The sequence below is a fragment of the Dinoponera quadriceps genome, unplaced genomic scaffold (assembly GCF_001313825.1).
Source record: "Dinoponera quadriceps isolate SergipeBrazil2010 unplaced genomic scaffold, ASM131382v1 scaffold676, whole genome shotgun sequence".
NCBI lineage: Eukaryota > Metazoa > Arthropoda > Insecta > Hymenoptera > Formicidae > Dinoponera > Dinoponera quadriceps.
In genome coordinates this window covers 1,381,354-1,401,953 of record NW_014554818.1, presented here as the reverse complement: position 1 = coordinate 1,401,953, position 20,600 = coordinate 1,381,354, and the positions used below count along the sequence as shown (strand labels likewise).

The 20,600-nt window shown below is 47.1% G+C and overlaps 1 protein-coding gene across 19 annotated transcripts in view; it reads right to left on the bottom strand.

The window, feature by feature from the left end:
* Positions 1-2,127: 2,127 nt before the first annotated feature.
* LOC106742123 (calcium/calmodulin-dependent protein kinase type II alpha chain) overlaps positions 2,128-20,600 on the bottom strand; it is a 97,397-nt gene continuing 78,924 nt past the window's right edge. For 6 of the 19 annotated variants that reach the window (XM_014614763.1, XM_014614767.1, XM_014614771.1 and 3 more), the window contains 5 exons: positions 14,659-14,721; positions 11,224-11,299; positions 9,740-9,834; positions 8,328-8,445; positions 2,128-8,132 (listed from right to left, as the gene is read on the bottom strand). In XM_014614763.1, the coding sequence (XP_014470249.1) occupies positions 8,000-8,132; positions 8,328-8,445; positions 9,740-9,834; positions 11,224-11,299; positions 14,659-14,721 (485 nt within the window). In that variant the 3' untranslated portion in view covers positions 2,128-7,999. Of the gene's footprint in view, positions 8,133-8,327; positions 8,446-9,739; positions 9,835-11,223; positions 11,300-14,658; positions 14,722-18,515; positions 18,657-20,600 lie in introns of all 19 variants that reach the window. The other 13 variants (XM_014614764.1, XM_014614772.1, XM_014614777.1 and 10 more) reach the window with 6 other exon arrangements.

Below are 20,600 nucleotides of genomic sequence, written 5' to 3'. Positions count from 1 at the left end.
ATTACGAAACGTATCCTCCTCCACACTCGCGTGCGCGAGCGTACGTGTTTCTATATAAAAACTCGCTATTTCCACCCTACACTTTTTGTTTTCCTCCTCTTATTCCTCAACTAGTAAGATTACAAATATCGCGTGCCGCGCACGGATATGCCGCGGTTTCTCTCGTAGTAAGAAAGGGCCAACGGAAAATAGCGTATTTTTAATTACAATCGTCGTGCAAAATCGGGCGAAACGGCACTTTCGCCGTCTTCGTTATAGCGTTAGACGCCTTCTTCACTTGCGGGTAAAAATACAAATGCTTGGGCGAGATTATCCTCATCGCTCGCCATTTGCTTCGTATCGCGCACACAGAGATGCGTGCGCGTGTGGACTATGCATGTGTACATATGCGACGTATGTTACGTACGTTCATGCGTGCGTGCATATATGCGTGTGTGTGTGTGCGTGCGCGCACGACTGTGTACAACGTGGTAATCATGGTAACAATATAACAATAATGTAATCATCACAATGATAATAATAATAATAATAATAATGGTAGTTACAATAAATGTAATGATATTAATATTATCGTGGCAATCGTTACAATAGTTCGCACTGTGTGTCGGAAGGAACGTCACTCAGACCTTTTGAGGCATGGTCGGACCGCGCGATGCATTTGCATCAAACTTCGCCGAGCGTCATTGTACGAGGAAAAGAGAGATCAGCACGAACGCATCGGCCTTCCGCGTGTCATTTTAACGTGCGCAATTTCCACCGTGTGGAGACGCACTTCACGGAGCCCGGAAATATCATGGAGACGACGCAGGCGGAAACCAAGTAGCTGACAACTGAAACGGGCGAGCGAACTAAAGTTGAAATAATTACGAGAGAGAGAGAGAGAAGAGACACAGAAAAGTTTCTTTAATCTGAAAACATCTTCGTAGTATAACAAATGGAGTATACAAACAAGAGTTAACAATATTACGAAACAAACCCGCGACCTGATTACAGCGATTCTCGCGAACGTGAGGATGGTATAGCGCGAAAGGAGAGAGAGATCTGCAGGAGAAACAGAATGGATGAAGTCTTAACGACTCGACGCGCCATCCTTCCCCATCCGAGTTTGTTCCGCGCATTCGTTGACGGAAAGGCCAGCTCGATCGCCGATCGGATCGTTTCTTCGTCTTCGTGAATCGTCCGTCGTTCGGTTCTTTCTGGAAGTGAACCGACCTATACCTCAAAAATACTGATCTCACGCACTGACGCACGCGTCTATATTGGTATCGCACAGTTTACAATCGTAGGGCGCGGATCGCTAGTTGAAAACGTGCAACGATGAGAAATCGAGGATCCGGGTAGGACGCGCGAGCTTTTCGAACAATTTCAACATTTATTATCGATGCAACGTCGGTGAGTTTCGGAGATCCGACACTCAACGAGATTACACCGGTCTCGATTCTTGCCATTTCCCGAACAGCTGCTTGATCCGTCATCGTTACATTACATATCTCTCTTAGTACTTACGCGTAATCGCTAATCAATAATTCTCACAAGGAGTNGGGGGGGGGGGGTGGACAAATGAAAATCTCTCGAGCACGCGATAGATAGATTCGTTACATCTTTTTCTCCTATTTCTCTTTTGTCATCGGGACAGCAGCCGCGAGAAACGATGGAAAGTCGATTCGCCGACTGCTGTGTATGCGCCACGTTTAAACAGATCGCCTAAGAAATAGAAGCCGAACATTCGAGAGATAAAGGAATACGATGATGACGAACGATATTGACGCGGAGCAAACTCGCGTGCACGATATTTTTAATTGCTTCTTTTTTTCCTCGTCTTCGCCGTCGCTACGAATTTCACTACGAATATCTCGGGGATCGACTCGATTACAAAGTCTCTCGTACAAAGATATGTTGTTTATCTATAGTACAAAAGTTAGCAGAGACAGTTTCGTGGGGAAATTTATAACGAAAGTAGGATGTGTCGCTGCATCGGATATATATATATATATCTCTCTCTGAACTGAGTGGGCTTGCGATGCTCGTGCGTTATGATTTCGTACGTTTATAATTTATAAACGTGAGTCGAGTGGGAGCAACAGCAGTATATATATGTACGTACGTATGTATGTATGTATGTATGTATGTATGTATATATATTCTTTTTATTCTCTTTCTTTCGGGGTGTACGTCGCGCTTCTATGAACGCGCAACGAATTACAGTTCTCGAATGTGAGATTGTGACGTAGATTTCTCTTAGACGCGCCGTGGATGCCGGGCTACAGAATTGCTGCGTCGCGCTGGACAGCAAAAATCAAAACGATCAACGATACTTTATCGATACGCATTACATTTAACGATGAAAAACGAGGAACTAGCAGTTTTTACGATTAGTTCGAAGCTAGTTTGAAACAAATGGCGTGTCGATCAGTTTTCACGAAGAAGATATATTTACAAGAAAAAGTAATCGTCGTAGTATCGGCGTAAATATTCGAAAATATGAGAGGATGTGGTTTCCTTGTGCGCTATTTTCAAGTCGCTGTCCTTATTCTCACGTAATGATAGTCTCTGTTTCGTTTTTATCTCTTCCATCGAACTGGGTGCGAAATCTCTTCGTTATCATTGACCGAAATACAAGGAATATACGATAGCTACCGATTAAGAATTCGATCGACAAGGGCTAAGGTTATCAAGGATCCATCCGTCGTTCCACGCGTGGCAACTAAATTCTACGGCATTTGTAAACGCGCGCTAACGTAATCGCGAGAAGCCCGTGTTATAACAATCGTTATAATCCTCGATTCTTGCCGTTCTCGCACAAAATAGGCACGAGTACAATGAGCTCCGAATCACATACTCGATATACAAACCAGAAGGACAGCACAACGACGAAACACATGGTCGAACACATTAAGCTTGAGATTCCTCGCCACGCTTTCTTCGTTAAAACGTTCGTGCGTTGGACGCGCGACTGGCAGCGAAGGATCGTTCACACACTGGCGGGGAGAAATTTGGAGAAAGGGATTACAGTACGAGCCAAGATGGAAATGAGCAAACCGCTACGGAATGTGAGAAATCTGGAGATTATACATATAATACGGTATAGTTTTACACTATATATCATATGCCAGTGGTGTAACCAACGATTTCGCAGACTCCGTTGGTTGGCGAATTCACGTTACGGAGATCTCCGGAGATTGAAAAAAGGACGAGAGAGACGGAGAGAAGAGACGAAAGAAGGGAAAGCGGGGAAAGTAACAGAGGAGGAGTGAAATTAGGAGAGGGGGAAGAAATAGAAAAGAGAAATGGATGCAAAGAGATAAAGGACCTCAAAGTTCCCAAAAGGCCTCCGAAACGTCAGTCACGCCACTGTACACGCGTGTCAGAAGAGAATTGGCGTCGTCGTTCGGGAACTGCCAGAGAGCACACGTGCTACGTCGAAAGAGTAAAGTGAGAGACGTTTACGTTGATATCTTGCAAAGGAAGAGATAAATTCCGCCGGACGAACGCGGGAAAAGTTCTCCGAGCAGAGAACGGCGCGCGAATTTCCCTTCTGATACGTGCATCCGTTATCCTGCACTTTGCGTCAATACAATGTAATAGTTTCGATACTCTATTGTACGGTCTTAATTCGAACGAGTTCCTGAACCTAGGCTCTCGAGCGAAAGATAACTTTCAGCGAGAAATCCGACGCGAGCATCGCGAGACACGTCCCCCTCCGCGCGTTTGAAGAATCCCTTCGGTTACGAATTAACTATCAAATACAAATAATAATGATATTTAGAATAATAATAGTAGTGCGCCGCGTGCGCGCGCGCGTGCGCTTCTTCGAGCTCTCAAAAACGGTGGAGATATATCTAAAATCTTGGATATATCGACTTTAGCCATTCGATCGTTATTGTTAACGTCCGTAAACTCGTATTTATAAACGTTTATAATAAAGACCGTTACACGCTATATATATATATATATATATATATATATATATATATATATCATATACTTTGAATCTTCATTTGAATGCGAGTCGATTCGCGCTAGATAAGGTGAGAGCGGGATCGCTTTCCCTTTTTTCTTCTTTTTTTTTCGTTTTCCTCTCCGCGACAGCGACGACGTATAATATAGTAGTAATAGTTGTTAACGTTAATGATAATCGTGTAATAACAATAATAACAAATCAATGAATCGTTTTATACAACAATCACACGTAGAAGCGACAAATTAGAGTAGTAGAAATAACTATCCCTTAATCGTAAAACTTTATGTTTATATTTATATACATATGTGTATATATATATATATATGTTTATTTATATATATACACATATATATTTCTTCATATAGTATATATATCTGTAATATATTAAATCGTATCTGTATCTTGTATCAATATACATACGCGTAGGTGCCGCGGGTGCGCGTGCGACCGCACGAACGCAACCTTCATAGTTAACGGCATGTCAGCTCGGTGATGCATTGTTATCGGCCGACGCTGCACTCGGGCGGCTTAGCGATCGCTCGACAATTTCAGGTCGTCTCTCTCTCTCTCTCTCTCTCTCTCTCTCTCTTTCTTTCTTTCTTTCTCGTTTCTTGCACGAGAGCCGGAAAATGCGAAAATACAATACACAATGTGGATGGAGATACGTTTTTCACGCGACGTGCGGAAACACGCGAAAGCTTCGAGACGCTGAAAGGAACGGAAACTTGGCGAACAGCGCTGAGACTTTCCTTCGTGACTGATAGTTCCAACGGATACGGCCGTTAGTTCGATTAGAATAACGATGCGTTATAATGATTCTTGGCGGCTTCCAACATTAATGATCGTCCTCGTCGTCGTCAGTGCATACGTATTCACGTTCGTGCACGCGCACGCGCCCGCACTCATATACATGCTATAACATATATGTATAGTTTTTTTATATTTATATTTATATATATATAACAAGATGGCAAAAGTGTGTTCATCCGATTTCTCGCAGATAGAGAGACTCCTCATTTCCTTTGCTTTCTTTCTTTCTTCGTCCATCAAAATTACATTATTATATGCGTAAGTCATAATAGTAATAGAGAATGTACGAACGTGTAGAAAGATTCGTCATTATTAATGAAGTAAATTCGACAAAAAACGTTTGAATCGCGATCACCGATCAGGCGATCCCCTTTTTCGCGCGGTGAATAAACCCACTGGCCGCGCGTCGCGACTTGTTGTTCGTGGTGTTTATATCACCTCTCTTAACATTCCCCAAGTAATTCAATAAATATATGCCCATATATAACATTAATAATGCAAAGAGAGAAAGAGAAAGAGAGAGAGAGAGAGAGAGACGACAGAGAGCGAGAATTATCGTCGATTTTTTTTTGTCGTTTTGTTTTAGGGATCCTTCGTCTCACCTCCTTCTACTTTTTTTTGCTTTTCTCTCTATTTTTTTTTCTTTTTTTCCCTCTTTCTTGCTCTGATCCCTATCAGAGAGGGGGAAGGTTTTGCCCTACGGTATTTCCTCTCGTTGAATCGTGTTCACCTACGTGCACTCGGGGATGCGAGATCGACTGACAAATGAAATAAGGGGGCTGGAGAGTATGGTGGATTTATGTCTATGTGTCTGTACGTGTTCGCCCACCGTACGGGCGGCGGCGTCCGTCGCGGCTCGTCGGTCATCCTTACGATGTAAAAGATCGCTTCCTTTTGAACAATCGCATGTCCTGCGTTAATAAGCGTAATACGCTTGGACTCGTGTCTACGGGCCTGTGTGTATGTGTGTGTATGTGCGCGCGCGCGCGGGGGATATTTGCCGCAGCGAGATGCGATGGACTCTTCTACTGAACACTGCAACCGCGAGTTGAGTTTTTGTCGGCTCTTAAATTTATTATGGTCGCAGCGGTGTTCGCGCGCTATACTTGGAAGGAACATTACAAAGGGTCCTGATCGAGTTATCTCGCGACGGTGGTGGTGCTGGTGGTAGTCGTATATCTCGGACGCTGCTAGAAACGCGATAGAGACCGCGTTATAGAATCAATCGAAGCTTAGATAATATCTCAAACTTACGCTATACGTTAGTACGAAGCTCGAAGTACTTTCTTGCACACATCGCTAGGTAAAAATGCACAGATTCCCCGAAAGAGATATTAGAGTACGTCCGCGTCGCCGTTCCCCTTCACACCACCCTCCTCCTTTTCCTTTTTTTCTCTCCGTTCGAGCCTCCCCCCACGCACGTACGTTTCGCGCGCATCTGAGCGAAGAAGAGATCAGGGTCGGTGGTCGAGGGCGTCGAAAGTGCGCGAACCTAACTATACGAGAATCCTAACTTCGAGTTAAAGTCTTATCGTTAATGAAGTAATAAAAACGAGACGAGTCTCTCTTACGCAACGATCCACAACGGGTCTCGCATCTCGCTGCGGGTGATGCGCGCCGATACAACTCTCTCGCGCGGCTCGCTGTTGCCGCGAGAGACGAGAGTGAGAGCCGAAGAAAGGAATCACCTGGAAGAATGTCGTCCTGCTCTACGTGCGAAGTACGGACGCGCCGCTCTCTTTCCACTTCGCTCGCCACGCTCGGTGAGAGCTTTTCGATTTCCACCCTGCCGCCCGCACACCACCACCGTGGCGCCGCCTCCGTTTTCCTTCCTCTCCCACCCTGGCACTTCGATACCACCATCTCCTCCTCCTCTCGTTCCATCTCAACCGCTGTCGCTGACCCTGTGTCGATGCCCGGCATCGATCGATCCCCCGGCTTCCTCTTCCTGCGTCCCTTCGTTCCTGTCAATCCTTCGACTGCGCCAACGAGAAACGATCCCGCACGAGACCGCATTTTCCCCGACTTTCTCGAGGTCATCCGGCAGATCTTCCTCTGAAATATTCATCGAACGGTCACGGAGTAAACGAACGTGTCCAGGCTTCTTGTGCCGTTTCCTCGCGTGCCTTGTTTGACCCTTGTTTCGGAATATTCTCCACTGGTCTCTACGATTTCCACTCTCTCTCTCTCTCTGCTGGACTCTCGTCAGGACGATGGTTCGTTACCGGCGTTCTGCTTCCGTCTTACGGTGTGTACACAATCGGACTCTAATCTCTCTCTCTCTCTCTCTCTCGGTGAATACAACTCCGCGACTTCAACCTCGCCAGTCCTGCGTCTCTCCCGGTTATTAACCGTGCGACAATCGGTCTCCTCCGGTATGACGTTGTCGCCCGTATCGACGTCCAGCATCGATGGCGAGCGGTCGCGTTTGCTCGCGCTCGCGGTTCCATTATCCCCCTCTCTCTCATCGATCTAGCGTGACATCTCGTTGACCTCCGTTTGCCCCGTTCATATTTGCCATTGCGGCGGTCATATCATCAGCCGATCTCTTCCTCGCAGCCTCGGCGCAGCATCCCGATGCTCCGTTCGCTCCGATCGGCGAGAAAGCGAGCTCGGAGGATGCGTGTATGCGACGAGATTTTTCTACTTTTCCCTCCTCTCTCTCTCTCTCCTCCCTCGCTTTAGCCGACAGCGGACAAGCGTGCCCGTCTGCCTCGGTTTGTTGAACAACCGACCGATCGGTCGGCCGACGACCAAACGACCCGTCTTTCTTTCGCGCTTCCGATGATCCCGCTTTCGCGTGGTTCCCTCGTCGAGGCTGAGGCACACGTGGCGCGGTGCACGCGTAAAAGTGTAGGTAAGTACGCTGAGCAGGTACTGGAGCGAATAATACGTGCCGGCGATTGCGGCATCTAGCGGGTTTTGGTTTTTGTCGCGCTTAGTTGCTACAATTTTAAGAGTGTGTACGTGTCTGTATGTGTGTGGGGGGGGGTGTGTGTATTCGTGTTACTTTTCAACGTTTCTTCTCTCTCGGACACCACGTTCTATGTCGTTGTGTATTTTCTTCGTAACTCCGCTTTTCTCTACGTACATCTGTACATGTGTATGTATACTTGTGTGTGTGTGATCGTATCGCTCGTGTGCTCCGTGTTCCTAACGTTCGTTCGTACGCGCTCGATCGGGGATGACGAGCGTCCACCGAGAGCAGCTGGCCGGACCTCGGCCGATTTATTTATGATTGAAGGAGAACGGCGACGGGCCTGTCACCGCGCTTCGATGAAAGTGAACATTTTGCCACTTGTTGTCCCTCTTGTGCCACACGCGGCTTTCTTCACTTTGTTGTGTGTGCGCTACGCCTTGTCTGCGGATAAGGAAGCAAAAGAGAGGCTCGAATTAGTTTTATTGACCAGTGATACCGCGACGAGGCCCGACAGAAAATGAATTAGCGAGCAACCGATCCAAGGCTGCGATTGATCAAGTTCGCTCTCAATACAAAAGTGACTTAAATACGAGATCGCGTTTGACGGATTCGGTCTCTCGTTACTTTTCTACTCACTTGTCCATGTATTGCGTCAGCCTGACGTACGCGATGCATGCGGCGTCCTCGCCGAGCAGGTGAACGTGAGGGTTCAGGATCGTCGTGTTGACGGCCTTACAGTTCTTCCCCAGGACTGCTTAAGGTTTTGACGGGAAGCAAAGTTGACGTTACTCGTATACCGCTCGTGATCCGTTACGACGCGCGACTTTAAAGCTTTCACAACCACTGAGAGATTAAGAGAAACGAAAGGGGGGAGAGAGACAGACCGCTGCTAAAGCCGGTGGTGAGTACCGCCGTAAGCGAGGGGGCAAGAGAAAGGTCAAATAAAGGATACCGCATACTCTTGAGAAAATTCTACCAGGGCCAGGCACACTTTTCGCGGCACAAAGAAGAAAGAGCTTCTTGATATTACTCATGCAAAGTCTTGTAATTTATTCATTACGACGAGAGAAGTTTAATTCTATCCGTTTCCATGAAATTTGAATTTACCGCGTCAGAGCGCGGTAGCGGAGGGAAGAGGATTTGTAAAAAAGAATTAGACTAATAAACTCATTCTGTGGAAGCTCTTTCTCCTCGCTAATTTCTAACTTTTCATTGTTCATTAATGCGTCGCTTTATAATAGGATGTCCCAGCGAGAGGGACGGATCCGCTTTCGTCACTCGGAAGATCCGGAAAATTCTCAAATTTGACGGCTGCCTGACGAATGTGAGGAAATCTGAAAGAAACGACGGCCGACCTATCATATAAGCGTGTTAATTTTATCGATTTAGTTTGACGTTTCGCGAGTATCAAAGACACGCGATCGCGTCTGGATGGAAAACTTGAGTTTGAATCTCGAGGCCGAAGAACGCGAAGGTAACACCGCTCCGGTGATTCCCGGCTGATAATGATGCGCACTCTGAAGAATCTTCCCGACTGACTTGTAATTTCAGGAGTGCCCGCGCTTTGCCTGGCCCTGCGTATGCGCCATTAGTCGGTTAAATTAAAGGGAAGTGCAGTAAGAAGCTGGATTAACGTTAATTCAGACATTCCGCGGAGCACCGACCGCATTACGCCATTTAGAAAATGAGTCCGGTCGATTAGGTCGCGCGACAAACTTACGTCGCCGACTCGATCGCGACCGACATCGTACGCGCGACGTTGACGCGAGAACACAGAGAGCATCTTCTTGTCGTCGATAAATCGCAAATTAACGAAGTTGCTAATAACCGTCGTTTCGCAACTTGGCGCGCGTAACTATGCCGATAAGAGAGAGAGGTTTCCTCGTTACAAAGGGCTAACGATGGCAAAGTTGCTCCCCGTGGGAAAAGCGCGCAAGCATGCGCTCGCAAGCGAAAAACGTCACAGCTCTACGTTAATTGCGTGCGGCTACACTAAACATCGCGGTGGCGCGCGACGCTGAACGGTGACGCAAACGAGTCATAATTACCATTATCAAAGTAAAATTTGTGGAAATCCATTCCCTCGACTAAATTACCTAGAGCCTCCGGCTCGAACGCGGTCAGGTGTGGATCACAGATTTTCCTGAAAGCATGGTAGAAGATGAGCGTCCTCCGCGTAAAGCGAGCTTCCTTCCTCTACCGCGTGTTCATCTGATCCAACGGACGTTTGATTTAAAGGCGATAAGGGAGTCAAATCTTCCCGAAAATCGCCGAGGGAAAATTCAACCTCCGTTCACAATTTTTCACATCGCGTCACGTCCTTCCGACCAGATCAAACTTGTGTTGAAGCGAAGTCGGTCTTAAATTTGACTGAATATCGTTTTTTTTTCTCAGGGAATGTGAGCTCTCGATGTCTCGTTAGTTAGTCCCATTCGAAGATAATTCGACATTCTCGTTGAGAACAAACTGGCGGAAAAGTATCGAAAAGAACAATACGCTAGCGGAACGCACTGCAAATAGTAGGTGAATATCACGGTGACAAATATACCGTGACATCGAATACCGTGACTATCGCGCTAATATAACGAACGAGCCACGTATCGCGCGCAACGAACATTTTAACGATCGATCGGCGGTTAAAAAAGTAGAATAAATCCAACGTCAGCCAAAAAATCGCAAACCAAGCGTACAATTCATTTATACGCGGCGACAAAAATTATTGAGCGAGAATACGGATATATGCGCAGCTACATATACCGTTAATGACAAAAATACGATCGCAAGTGTGAACGAGCACGTAAATATTTTACACGTTTGTTGTTCGGCCGATGTTTTTCCTCTTAACGGCATGACAATAATTCTTGCGCATCGTTATATATAGGATGTCAGCATAATGAGAACATCTAAGTATCTTGAGGGCCTAAATATGAGGACCTCAAGAAAAATCGGAAAAAATGAGCGTAAAAAATAATTCCCTTCCACGGTATTCCTCCTTCGAAACCATTCAAATTATGCTCTAAAAATACATTTCTCATATCGTTAAAAATACAAAAGATATTTATGTGTTCTTACGCTAGGACACCCTGTACACATCGTTTAACGATCATAAACGTCTAATCATTACGTGATTGTTTAAAAATCGGTCGCGAGCTTGTTCGAGCAAACTCGATTTTTCCCCAATGTTCTCTGATTCTAACCGTACGCGAAAGAAAATTTAATTAATCACAGTTGATGTTAATCCGACGCGAATCCCGAACATTTCAATCGCGTTTGCATTCGCTCGGTAATCCTCTTAATCAACGACCGTTGCATCGGGAATTAGTTATTTTCAGCAAATCACTCGCCAATCTTGGCGTTTTTTAATTTTTTTTCCTTCGGAACTAGCAGAAAATGACGATATTTTTCGCGTATTCTTCGAATAAACTTTTCCTCGTCGAGATATACGAAAATCTCGAGATATTCTGCGCGCTTATCGGCGACGATTATCTGACGGATCGCCCCAATTTGTTAACTGACAAACGTGGTTACTTACGTGTACGCCTCGAAATCTCCGGTGTTGATGCTCTCGATCAATTGCTCGGTCATCTTGATGATTTCCTGTCGGCGCGCTGGAATTGTCAACAAATCATGAATCAATCAGTTGCGCCGAGGCGCCCGGCACGCGAGCCCGTCGGGCTCCCTCATACCGACACATTTTACGTCACAAACAGAGTCGCATGCAACTTTATCAACTTCTCTAAGCCCTACATCGTTTGATCCCGGGTCGTCGGAACGTTGAGCCAGACTCGCTCGAATAATTAAGTTTAACCGAGTGCAATCGCCGAGTCGGACTCGCGATCGTTCTCCTACGGTTTTCGTACACGTCGGAAACTAATCGAATCCGCAGCCTGATCGAGAACAATGTGCAGAAATCTGACAACTCCAGTCGAGCCAATTCGAGCGGCAGAACGTCTCTCTCGACGGACGTCATATGAGCAAAATTTCGCTCTTTGATGATTGGCGATTGTAGACAGTCTGGCTTGATGTATTGCGCGTGAAGAGTTGCGAGACTACCGTGGAATTTTGCGTTTTTGGCATTAATTTTTTTTTATTGTTGCGTTTGTATTGATACGCTGCACAGAAATGATAGAATTACGCGGAGATAGAAAAGAGAAAAAGAAAAAAGTGTAAATTATAATCCATAGCACAGAAATAAAATATCTACTCCGTAGACGCAATTCTACGTTCTCGATTCGTCCGACACGAGCGGTCTGTATCCACTTTACCGAGATGTCCAAGCGCCACTACGAGATCACTGTGTACGATCGCACATAATCTGAAATACCATTGAGCTTGCTAAGTATACAGGCTGTTCCAAAATCACCACGTTGTGTGTCTCCCTTTAATCTTTGGCCAATTTGACTTCTCCTCAACGGAGATCTCGAGCGATCGCGATCGGACAAAGGTAGCTGAAGCTTCAAGGGAGGAGAAACGACGGGAAGCGTATTCTCCGAACAATTTCGAGCGGATTTCATCTTGGTCAGAGTTTTTAATTCGAAAGCTCAGCTCGAGCGATGACCCTTTTCAACGTTCACATCGAGCGATGGGAAAATCCTTTTCAAATTGGCCGTGGATAAAAGCTGTTCCGCTGAAAAGATATTCCGGGGAGATGGGACAGCCTGTACTCGCTGCTTTACGTCGGCTGAGTGAGTAAGATCTGAAAGTGTCACTCGAACTGCCACTCGAATTAGCGACCGAACAACGCGGATCGCGTTTCTGTTATTCCCGCGGCCTTTCACCTCTCTCTCTCTCTCTCTCACACGTTCGTTCACACTGTGTATGTCGTCTCATTCACTCGACGGCGCATTCAGCCACGCATTCACCCACGCGCGTATTTCGCGGTGAATTTCTTTATCGCGCGCGTTTATGTTCTCTCCTTGTCACGGGCGTGACGCGTGCACGCGTTAACCCGAGACGCTAACAGAGACGTGCGTCTCTGCGTTATTGTCTTTACGAACGAACGGTCGGTCGTTGGATCATTGTGCCAACCTTGCGCGCAATTTCACCCTTTCACTTCTTATGAAATATCAAAGAAAATTTAGAGAAACTTTAATTTAATTTTGTAATTCTGTCGATTGATACACGAGTAAACGCATGGATTGTGTGGCAGAATGTATACCTTATATATCAGAATGTTATATATATATGTACATATATATTGAATAGATAGGAATCTTTGTGGAGGTTACGAGAGCGTTCGGTCAGATCAGACTTTTGCGATCACGTCGTCGTGTCGGAGACACTTTGCACGCGCAGATTGATATTTACGGCGGTCAGCGCTATTTAATCCAACGACCGCGACACACGTTCGCCGTTATTACTTACGTCATAGACCAGTACACGTACGGAAATTGTGATCATTCCTCTTGGGCGCCGGAGAAAAGTTTCGCGAGGAGAAGGTTTCCGGAGAGAGAAAGTACCCGAATCACGACGAATGGTACAACTCTTTACGTCGGAACACATACCTATCACACCGTATCTCCTACTAGATCAGATCGATCAATTCCGTATCGAGGATATCTTTCTTCTGAATCTGATCGATCGGTACCTCGCGTCGCAACGATACGATCGATTGTCGAAGAGAGAGTGGAGAGAAAAAAGAAAAAAAAAAAGAAAAACGACCGTTGAGTTACGTATAGGCCGGATGATCGTAATTGAGGATTAGGTCGTTCAGATTTAGACGGGGTGTGACTTCCGGTAACGATACAGCGCTAAAGTAGCAACGCAGGAGCCCAACGATATCCGCGGATGGAGGGAGAAAAAAAAAGAAGATGATTTCGTGATTGGATTTCTCTCGTGTTTCGCGAGAGACGACGGAGAACGCGTCACCTCGGCGATGAATTTGCTATCGTTTTTTGCGATACCACCACCATCACCACCACCACTACTATCACAATCGCCAGCTACTCGCTACTGTCTGCCTGTGTTCTCTCTTGCCGTCCTAACTAATTAAACTTTACCGCACCTCGGATGTTCCATTACGGGGCTAACGGTCCCGCTCTTCCGATCAATCTATCTCCGGCACGTGTGTTTGTGCTTGCAAAGAACGAGTTATCGCGACACTGACTATCCGTTACCGTTACACCACGTGGGAAAGCCCGTTCGCTTAGTATCCTTTTTAGATTTTCACGGTGTGATTACAGGCGTGAGAAGAGCTCTGTGGAAATTCAGCTCTCGTAAGAACGAAGCGATCGGTCGGATTCGCGAGAAAGTAGCCCGCGCGATCCAACACCGAGAAACAGCCCGAGTCGAAATTTGGATCCTACATCAAGTCCACTTGGTTTTACATCTCTCCAAGCGAAACAAACGGAGATAACTTCTCATTTGTAGCATCAAAGAAGCGCTAATAATGCTCCTACGATGTTTTTGAGAAGAATGGGAATTTAGACCTCCCGAGGGGAGGAAATTTCAAATTTTACGTTAACGTGTCTTCGTGGAGAAAATAACTTTCCATTTGTAGTACCAAAGGGAACACGATGGAAGACCTTTGGGGACTCGGTATAAAACTAAATAGACTTAACTGCAGAAGTGAAATTCCGGCTCGGCAGAATGATGCTAAATTCTCGCAAGAGCGATTGCGTCGTGTCGTACAGAGAGTCGCACAGAGAGAGAGATATCAATGCGACGAGTGCGGCTAGAGATCATATCAAGACGCGCGAATTACGGTATCGATTGTCGCGAGTGTTGCGCAATAAAAGCAGCGCCTTCGGAGGAAGAGGAGCGCGATGCGACCAAGTGGCCCGATCGAATCGCGAAGTTGAAGGAATTTTTCATCAAAGAAGAATCCCGCGCTCGCTTACTCGCAACGCGGCTCCTCAACGCGCGGAGGATTCGAAAACCGACGAGTCGAAGATGAGTACTCCCTCTTCTTCGTCGTCGTTTCCTTCTTTCCGTCCGTACTTGCGACGTAATTTCGCCTGAACTTTACCTGAGCACTGGGAGTTGGTCGAGAGCTGGCTGCAGGTCTTGATAGGACACACGATTCTTATTTCTACAAGCAATATACACCCCTTTCGTATTAAAAAATGGGTCAAGAGACAAGGCGGAGAATAATTTTCAAGGCAATGTCGCGCGTGAGGAGGATTAAGCTGCTGCTCGTCCGATTTCGAAAGCCCGTTTCTCGCGTGCGCCGAAAATCCCGCCCGAGTTGCCGATGTAATTTAATAACGCGCGCGGACCAATTTTCCACATCACGCAGCTCGTTCCATTGGAGATTAAAGTGCAATGAGCGTTATAATTAATATGAATAATACAGCACGTATCGCGGTAATCGCGCGATGACGCTCGCGAGAGTGCGGCTAACAACCGGCGCCTCTCTCTCTCGCGCGCGATTCGCGGAAGCTATTAGCTTAATCCTCACGTGCGCGGGTATCGTCTGAGAGGATTAACCGTCTCCCCCTTGATGGTATCTTATCGTCTCTTCCTCCTGGCTCTTCGCGGTCCGCGCTCGTTCGCGAGATCGTTGCATTCTCACCGCCGCCGTTGTTCGCTGATGCGTATTTTTTGCGCACGGTACGCGATGTGTTCAACGGGTTCGAGTGGATCCTCCTGTCCCCTTCGGAATTACGCGAGCGCGCTAAACGTCCTGCCGCTCGCTTAGCACAGGAGCCACTTTCCTTCTCGCCTCTCTCGTCGTATCGCACGCTTTGCGGATCCTAAAGTACTCGCTCCAACTAACGTGGATCGATCAAATGCATCTCAGATATCGCGAAACGCGCGTATCTGTTTGCGTATTTGACGATGGGGAAAAAGGAAAGAAAGGAGGAGGATCAATGAAGCCGTACCTCCTTCCGATTTCCGTTATCCATTTTTTCTTTCGCATTGTGTCAACATTAGGCATGTCAGAATAATCATTAGATGAGAAAAACTCGACCCATCAAGCCGTAATTAATTATTCACCCTCCTCCTTTCGATCGGGACGATCTTATGCGTCCGTCAACGATGACGCAAATATCGATATTCGCCGCGACGACGTACGCGAAGCAGAGAGTCTTGATAAAAAAAAGAAATTTTGTCAAGAATTCAAGCGCAACAGCAAGCGATTCGTCTAAGGTGAAGTTGCGCTGACATTAAAATGATTAGAATCGATCGAGACGACGGGCAGTAGATAGCGTCCGAGTACACGTGGCCAGTCTGACCGGTCGCGGTTGCTTACTACTCGCTCGCTCGCGATGCATCGAGATAGCGTCATGTTGAACATACGGTATGATGGATGGGGCGAGCCGTAATCAACGGAATTCGATCCATTCATTACCGTGATGAATGGCGGTACAAATTGTACCTATTATTATAACGACGCGTCCGCACGATCGAATCTACATCTGGCAAATGTCAAAAGCTGCCCAACGTCGAGGCAGGGATCATAAATCGATCGTCTACCAACTCTCCTGACGTCGAGGTTCTTCAGGTCGGGGGGAGGGGAGGGCCAGACTTGTTGTCATCGCACACTTGTTGTGGCCGCGATGATAACACTCGATGATATCACGAATGATTATTTCGAGGTTTCGATACCGCCATATTGTACTCTTCGGCGTTGTGCAGCGACGATGAAAAATTACCCTGTCTGAGGATAATTTTGGGCAAACTTTGTGCCAAAAATCATCGCGACTACTAACGATGTCGCAACGTATCATCATCACCGAAGAGTTCGTATCTACGTTCAACGAATTTCGTCGCGCGGAAGGTTTACGGTGACAAAATTAGCCACGATACGATCATTGAGAGGGAGAAATTCATTGTTATTGTGTCATCTTCCTTCTATTTATATAATACACTCGAACACAACACGTTGCTCTCTCGAGTTCTCCCTAATCGTAATCTATCCCTCGAAGCGACGTCTCTTCTCGAAAGAAAGATAGATAGATAAATAAATAAAAAGAAAAAGGATGGAAGATTCTCGCGTTAATCCCCGGTGTGTCAAAGAGGAAGCACGAGACGACCACGTGTGTGTCTCACAGGACGCGAGATCTAAGCACGGACCTCCTCCTCCCGCGGCACCCTTACCGTTTTCGAGATCCTCCATGAAGCTCGTCGACGCGCAACCGGCGTCGCTCGTCCGCCGTGCCTCCTGTTCTGCACGTTTTAAAGGTGGGCGCATGCAGGCGGGACAGAGAAAGAGAGAGAGAGAGAGAGAGAGAGCGCGATCATGAGAAAACGTATCACGTGCAGCGGGACATGCGGTAAACACATACATAGAGACACAAACAAAAAGAAAGTGGTGACACAAAATCCCGCGAAAGGGTCGCGCCGATAATTCGAAGCTTCGCTTGGCGTCCGATCGAATTCGAGCAAGAGTCTCGATTAATCGTCAGAAAGACCGTCGCTCAACTTTTCGAGTGAAACTCTGCAAGACGTTTCGAGAGAAAAAAGGCATTTAAAATAAATGTGTGAATACAAAAGTAAAGTCTCTCGATCGTTCTTCGTCGCTGGGTTGAAATGCCCCACCCCTCTGCGTTTCGCGGATTTATCTTTCTCGATCTGCGACACAAGCCGGCTTCCAATTAATCCAATTGCCGTTTGTAAAGCGCGGAAATACGCGTTTGTCTCGTGCATTCGGAACGTTAATCTCATCAGGCACGCTATTTGGATATCAACGTTAATAATCGCATTAATGTCAATTGCCTCGTTCGTGCGACGCGCAGCTACTTGACATAATGTCGGTCAAGGTGAGACGTCCCGTCGGATAATATCCCCAGAAGGCGAAGAAGCTCCGATTGGATTGGATCGAGCTTGCGAGTTATCGGCTTCACCGGAGTAAATCGCAACTGCGATGTAAAGGAGATTAGAGGGTGGAGAGCATAAATTTATGCACGTTGACGACGACGCGACGCTCGGAAAAATTGCCTCCCGTGCGGATTTTATGCTTTTGTTTTTGTACGAGCTTTCCCGGATAAAACCGAGCGCGCCGTTGTCATTTGGCGTCTCTCGTTGACATTTGCGTCCGACCGAGCAGCGTCTCGCAACCACCGAGAGAAAAACAAAGTTATCGCGAGCCGTAAATAATCTTCGACGAAGATACACTGCGGATATTAATTTTCTTCTCCACTCTCGCGGAAAGTATGCGAAAACCGAGTGCATCCGATGCTACTTATTACGATGAGGAGGAAGCACAGTCCATCGGCGTGTATTCGTCGCGTCGATCGTACATTTGGGCTCGACGCCCAAACGCAATTAATCCCCCCTCCCGTTATTTTCACCTCATCCTTTATCCGAAAGAGGAGAAAATACCGGATCGCGCTCCGTAAATCATAACGAACATTAGCGCCGATTATTTATAGACGCCGCGAACGAGCGCGCGGTTTTCGGGTAATACTTCTGTCCAGCAGTCTCGTAAATATTCGACGCGATCGCACTTCCGATATTCCGCCACCACTTTTGTGTGCAAACTCGCAACCTCTCCGGCCAGTCGAGGAGATCAGAAAGGGGATTAATCGCGATGAACTTTTCAGAATTTGGAAAAATCGATAAGAAACGAATTAAAGCGTCGAATACGAGAAGGGCATCGCATAGAACAACGTTCAAGAGACAGACGATGAAACCTTTGTCGCGTAATGTTAAAGTAAAATTCGTAAATTACATTTATGGAACTCGCTAAAATATCCAGAGACGAGAGTGACGAAATCGAAAGGAATCAAAGTAGCTGCTGCGATTCTATCGTTGTTTTTCAGGCGAAACGATCCCCCTCTGATCCTCGACTCCCCGTTTGACAGTCAATGAAAATAATCGACGGCGCGTTTCCACCCTCTGTGGGAAGAAGGGACGTGCTAGATCGTTCGTGCTACAGACCGATGGCCGAGGAGTCCTGGCGTCGCGATGTCGTCGGCCCGTTGCTGTTGGCCTGGTGGAGGCTGGCCAGCGACGATGGCGAGGCACCGGCTTGGCTGTTGTTGCTGCTACCGCTGCTGCTACCGCCTCCTGCGCTGCCAGCTAGTCATGCAATCAACCAACCAAACACGAGCTAGTGTCAACGTCAAAGGAGCTTTGGCGCCGAGTCGGCAGCACGCCGGCTCTCTCGACCGGCTCGACCATCAACTTTCCAACTGCGCCCTTCGTCCCCTTCCAACTTTTCGTAGATTCTCGTTCGCACAACCGGCCTCTATTTTCAGATCTTCAGTCAATGGAAGCGGTTGACCCGTATAAACCAGGAGACTCGGCGAATCGATTTGAATTTATAACGAAAGAATCTAAATTAAGCAGCGGACAGAATTCATCTCATCACGTAAAGTGATTCTTAATTCACGCGGAAAACCGAGCTGACGGGTCGAGAATTGTTTATAAGGAAGGGCTTGAAATTTGTCTCACTACAGATATCAGTTCATATCGATCGATTTCGTGCGTCTGATTCCACCTGCGTGCCGTCGAGCCGGAATTCATCCCGAGAACGAACGCGGCGGGGTGGTGTAAAACACGCGATCGATCATCGCGCCGTCGTCTATTCTCAGTGCTCGAATCCGTAAATAATAAATATTCGGCGAAAGAGCGCAGGGATCGCGTGATGTATCGCCGGAAGAGCGGGCCGGCGGTGTCTTGTACACCGTAGGTCCTGTCAGGGAGAGGTGAAACTCGAAGTAAAGTACAGTAAAGAAAGGAAAGGTCGTCCGGTCAATTTACGGGATTAATTGATTATTCATCGCAGACGCAGTGCGTGTGTAAGCGTGTCGAGGAGAGATCGGAACAAAGAGAAAAGTTCCGTCACGTCTCCTGCTGAAGAAGGATAGCCAGGTAAGGATCTGCGCACAAAAAGGACGGACAAGCTGTCGAGAGATACGTAAAATGAAAGGTGTGAGAAAGCGTGAATTCGCCGAAAAGAATAGTGCGGGGAACGCATAATCGTGTGTGTGCGCGCGAGAGTGCTGAGTATGTATCGAACGGTCAAGTATCGTGTGTGAATTCCAAGTCATGCTGAAGCGAAAACGGCTCGACCAATTCCTGCCTCGTCCTCGTTTTATCAGGGATTACTCAGGGCCGGGCACGTGTGTGCGCGATTTTCTCTCTCTCACGGGCGGAGACTCTCTCGATAAAGCGTGGAAGCAGAAATGGGTCATCCGGCTTGGGCAACCTTACCGATTCGTCGAGATCGCCGGTGTCTCCTTCCTGGTACGTGCCTACCTCTTGTCCTGCGACACGAGACAGAAAGAGAGAAAGAGAACTGGCGGGTTATTAAGCGACGATCGTAGAACCGTAGCCCGTGGAATATCTTTTCCTAGGCACGCGCGAGGAAGCCCAGCTCCTCTACAATTTATTGCCTCGGCTGTTCGCGAAGTCGACGGGATCGATAAGCGACGTACGATTCGCAATTAATAAACTAACGGGACAACCGTGCATCTTATCGTATCTTCCCGTTTCTTTTCCGAATCACATCGCGGGATGACTTTTGGACCTTTTGCGTATAAATAATCGAGAGACTTTGTTGCAGAGAGAGAGAGAGAGAGAGAGGAATAATTTTCGAATACGACGAATAGAGAAGTGCGCGTCGGATAAGTCTTACAGCTACGGCGACGCGCTCTCGGCTTAGAGAAGAAGCGCAAACGGCAAACTCGATCCGACAAACTCGTAAACCTCTCGTCCTCTCGGATCGTCATTTCACGGGACGAAATCGAAAAAGAGCGCACCTGTGTACGTACGACGACACGTTCACGTACATAGGATCGTCTCGCGCTGATAGAGACGAGAGAACAGTCGGAATGCCAATTACGACAAGGTCGGATCGGAGAATTCACGATGATCGTTCTGCAACTCCGCTGTGTGAGACAGACTCGGCCGACAAGTATTTCGATGATATTTTGTAAGACGTGAATTCGCATTGTATCGGTGCGGATCGTAATCGGTATTCCAATCGTGCAGAAATGTAACGCTCGCGACTTCCTTCCT